Source organism: Mastomys coucha, unplaced genomic scaffold (genome assembly GCF_008632895.1).
Source record: "Mastomys coucha isolate ucsf_1 unplaced genomic scaffold, UCSF_Mcou_1 pScaffold15, whole genome shotgun sequence".
Lineage (NCBI taxonomy): Eukaryota > Metazoa > Chordata > Mammalia > Rodentia > Muridae > Mastomys > Mastomys coucha.
The window spans coordinates 74,009,519-74,014,204 of NW_022196897.1; the positions used below are offsets into that span (position 1 = coordinate 74,009,519).

General features: G+C 30.2%; 1 protein-coding gene across 1 annotated transcript; it reads right to left on the bottom strand.

Annotated features, from left to right (window-relative positions):
* Positions 1 to 1,946: 1,946 nt before the first annotated feature.
* On the bottom strand, positions 1,947 to 2,940 carry LOC116092145 (olfactory receptor 5W2-like). Its single transcript, XM_031373496.1, has one exon. The coding sequence runs from the start codon at positions 2,880 to 2,882 to the stop codon at positions 1,947 to 1,949; it is 936 nt and encodes a 311-aa protein (XP_031229356.1). The 5' UTR covers positions 2,883 to 2,940.
* Between the last annotated feature and the right edge of the window lie 1,746 nt (positions 2,941 to 4,686).

Genomic DNA, 4,686 nt, shown 5'->3' on the forward strand with positions numbered 1-4,686 from the left:
AGAGAAAACAAACCACAGCATTCCTAATAAGACACCAATTTAAAAGAGTATAAATTATTAAAAAATTGATACTAATTGAAAACCCTAAATAATTTACTCTAAATTAAAATTCATTGTAGATACATACATACATATATATATATATATATATATATATATCACATTTAACCACAACCTAATTTAAAAAAATTTGATTTCACTAAATTCTGAAATAGTCTTACAAAGGTACACTTCCCAATGTGGATAACATCATTTCTTTCATATATATAATGAAAAATAATATTAAAGATTTCTCGTTATTCACCATGTTCAGTCAAATGCTATTCTTATGCTTTCAGATAACTCATCCAATTGTTTAAATAACAGGAAATGTAGTAGAAAAAGTAGACAATAAAATGATTGTTCCACAAAATACATGTGTCTATATGTTTCCATTTTCTGGAAGAGAACAATTATATCAAGTCATTTTACTATATTCACATCTTGTACTATATCTATTGAAATATATGGGGACAACACATAGGTGGGTACCTCTGTATGTGTATGTATTTGTGTAATACACTTAAAGTCTCATTATAAGTGTCTAATATTTACTTAAAATATCATATTTTCTCTAATTTTGCTTTATTGCTTTTTTCCTCTTTTATCTACAAAACACAATACAAAATACTGATATTGTAGAGCTACAATGTTCACTCCTTTAGCAAAAATTACTTCTCTCATTTGAGGAGAAGTTTTTTAAGTATTATTTGCATAATGCTTCAAGGGCATTATTTTTTCATAGAAGTATTGTAGAATAAAATTGGGAGAAAGAAAAGATTTTTGTCATTAGGAAAGACCAATAATGGTAAAGAAGGAGAGAAACAATGATGGATTAAACCTAGTGTAGATGACTGGTGGCCCTGTACATACATGTGCCTAACTATTTTCACTGTTCTTCAGAATTTTTTCGAGGCAGATTTATTCATTTTCCAACTGGATTGGAGTAGTGTATCTTAACAGCCATATAACTGAATGTGCTGTGACAAGATCATGTTCTTTCACACCAACAAACATTTCTTTAGATTCAAGAGTCCTGATTTCCTATCTTTACTTTTTTAAACATTGTTTTTCTTTCATGGGCTGTAGATTGTTTTCATACAAAATATTCTTATTTCACTTACAAAACACACTCTCCCCAGTATTTCCCCAACTCTTTCTATTTGGATCCACAGCCTTTCTGTCTTTCATTAAAAACAAACAGGCATCTAAAAATCAAAAATAAAATAAGATAAATAACAAACAAACAAATCAGAAAAAGAGAAAAGAACCAAACAATTATAATGACAAACAAACCCAATAATAAGCAAAAGAAACACATGTGGATTCTTAGACACATATATTTGAACTTTCACAATTATCACAGAAATACCATTCTGAAGGCCATATTATAGAAATTCTTTCTTCACTTTTTGGGTATAGAGACTTTGTTCTAGATTATGATTAAAATCCTTTCTACTTCAGAATAAAATAAAATTTTATTCCTTTGTAAAAATTATGCTTGTTCCGAGTGTATAATTGATATCCACATATTTCAATTGAACTTACAATTCATCTTTATCAATATAGAGGTACCTTTTAGATTCAATACAAAGAAAATATGTTCAAAAACGCAAGAAATGAAATTGAAGAAAGCTTAATGCAATTAAAATCGAATGAAAAAATAAATGCAATTATTTCACAACTGAAATGGTCATGAAAATTTCTGCATGAAAATATCACATCTAACTCCAGGGCAAATAGTGAGGTATGAAATATTGGAATGACTATAACATTTTGTTATGATTAAAATTATGAGAAATATTTATACTAATCACTTAAATTAATTAACACATCTTTCCTATGATTAATTCAATATAATTTTATACAAATTACCATCATTACTTGAACATATACACATAATGTAACTATTTACACCACCTTTTATTTCCCAGTTTTTGCAAGGCCTCTTTCACATCCTTGTTTCTCAGGCTGTAAATCAGTGGGTTCAGCATAGGAATCACCAGAGTATAAAACAGGGAGGTCATTTTGTCTTGATCTAGAGAATAAGAAGCACTTGGCTGGAAATATGTAAAAAGCAGAGTTCCCTGAAAAATTGCAACAGCAGTCAGGTGTGAGGTACAGGTGGAAAAAGCTTTGAACCTTCCCTTGGCAGAATGGATCTTCAAGACTGATAAGATAATATAGCAATAAGAGACAAGGACTCCTGAAATTGTGCTCAACTCAATAAATCCAAAAATAGTGAATATCATTAACTCATTGACTTGAGTATCTGAACAAGATAGTAACAGTATAGGAGGGATATCACAGAAGAAATGATTAATCTCATGTGAGCCACAGAAACATAAGCGGAATGTTAATGTTGTGTGTATCAAAGCATCTGCCATTCCTACAAGGTAAACACCAGCCAGAAATTGGTAGCATACTCTATTGGACATGTCTACTGCATATAGCAAGGGGTGGCTTATGGCTTTGTACCGATCAAAGGCCATCACTGCCAGCAGCACATACTCAACATCTATAAAGATACAGACAAAAAAGAATTGCAAAGCACAACCAACAAATGGGATGGTTGTGTACTTGCTGAAAAGGTCCATCAACATCTTGGGCCCAACTGCAGAGGAGTAGCAGAGATCAGAGAAAGAGAGGTGGCTGAGAAAGAAGTACATTGGTGTTTGGAGCTGTGGATCCATCTTGATCAAAATTATCATTCCAATATTAGTTATGAGAATAATAAGATAAATAGCTAGGAACACAGTAAATATTAGCACTTTCATGTCAGGGTTATTGGTAATTCCCAAGAGGAGAAAATCAGGTAATGAAGAACAGTTTTCTTTGTCCATGATTCATTCTTCTTTTCCTATCATGTTGTAAAAGTCAAAGGAAAATTGATTAGATTTATTTTTCTTGCTATATTGATATATCATATTTAAGAAAAAAGATAAATGTGTTTAATTATATACATCTAAAACTAGTGAGGTAGAGGTAGTTTTGAAGAGACATTGTTATATAAAAAAGTTCTATTTTAGGAAGTTGATGAAATTTGAATGGCTTTGTAGTTCATGGGACATCTCAATTGTCTGTGTCTCTGTCATTCATATTATAAAGTGTTTTTGAATAAATTTAATGGTGATTATTGTATCTAAAATGGCACAAAGAATCTTTCAAACTTAGAATAACAAAACAGGATTGTGAAATGACCTATCTTTATGTACAAGAAGTGCAATCATTACATATTTAACAAATATAATCACCTGAGTCACCAACGGTTATATGGAAAGACAGTTACTAAACAGTATTATGGTACCCCTTTTTGAAAATATTAGTTAAAACCAAAATATAATTTGTTGATTTTTTTCCTTTCTGTCACTATTTGAGGGTTTTCCAACTACGAAATCCCTCTGTGTAACTTGCTTGACTCTGTATATGAATCCCTTAAATCGCCAGTAAGAATGAAATAGAAGCAAGAATTTATTGTAAGTACATTTTAAATTGTTGGATTTTTTAAATGTTTTTATTGACCTAAAACACAACACATGCTAGTTATTTCTAAGATTTATGGCTAATTTGTCTTTTGTCTATGGTGGTTATGAGTACAATTTCAAATCTATATAGGCTGATTTGTCTTTCACCTATGGTGTTATGAGTATACATGGGAAGTGCCTTTCTATTTTCCTAGCTATCTATCTATCTAGCTATCATCTAAATTTGAATGTGAGTAATTAGCTGTTAGAGTTTCTAGATTTAAATATCACAGTATGTGGTGCATCTAGGATTATAGCTACATATTTTAATATTTCATATCTAAAATTATATGAAAACAATGAAAAATAAGCACTTGGATATTTGATATATTTAGGTGAATAATGAGACATTATTCAATCATTATAAACTCACCATTATTGCTTTTCAGTATAAATTAGCTTATTTATTTCTTTCCCTATTTTTTAGATGCTGAATTCATTAGCATACCTGAAATAAGAAAGTCCTTCTTACCTTTTACTGGTGTTAAGAGTATATATCCTGTTAATTTATTTATTTTCAATTACTGACAACTGGGATTTACACACTTGAGCATTGCCTTCACTCTTCTGCATTTTTCAAATATGGATAATTAGATACATATTTTCTCCTGAGAATAACTGCATAAGCTTCAGTAAAGCTAAACTTTTAATTCTTTACTCTTTCAACAACTGATCTTTGAAAACTTTCAAGAAAATTTAATTAACCATAATTATATTATAATTACATTATAGTTTAATTAACTATAATTATATTATAACTATCATTATATTATGTCTGTAGAAAACTATAATTTGCTATCATGAATCACCTTCTGCAAATGCACCCAAACATCCAAGACAATAACTATCCATAAATTTAGCCCTACAGAAAATACTAGAAGGAAAATTCCAATCCAAGAAGGATAACAACATTTAAGGAAACACAGGAAATGTGTAATTTCATACCAGCAAAAACAAGGGAAATGCACACACACACACACAAACACCAACAACATCAAAATGACAGGAAATAATAATCACTAGTCATTAATATCTCTCAACATCAACAGACTCAACTTCCCAATAAAAAGACACAGGGCACAGGCTAACACAATGCATCAGGAACAGGATTCATCATACTACT

Excerpts from the sequence above, each read along its gene's own strand:
- LOC116092145 (XM_031373496.1), bottom strand. The coding sequence starts at position 2,882 with ATGGACAAAGAAAACTGTTCTTCATTACCTGATTTTCTCCTCTTGGGA.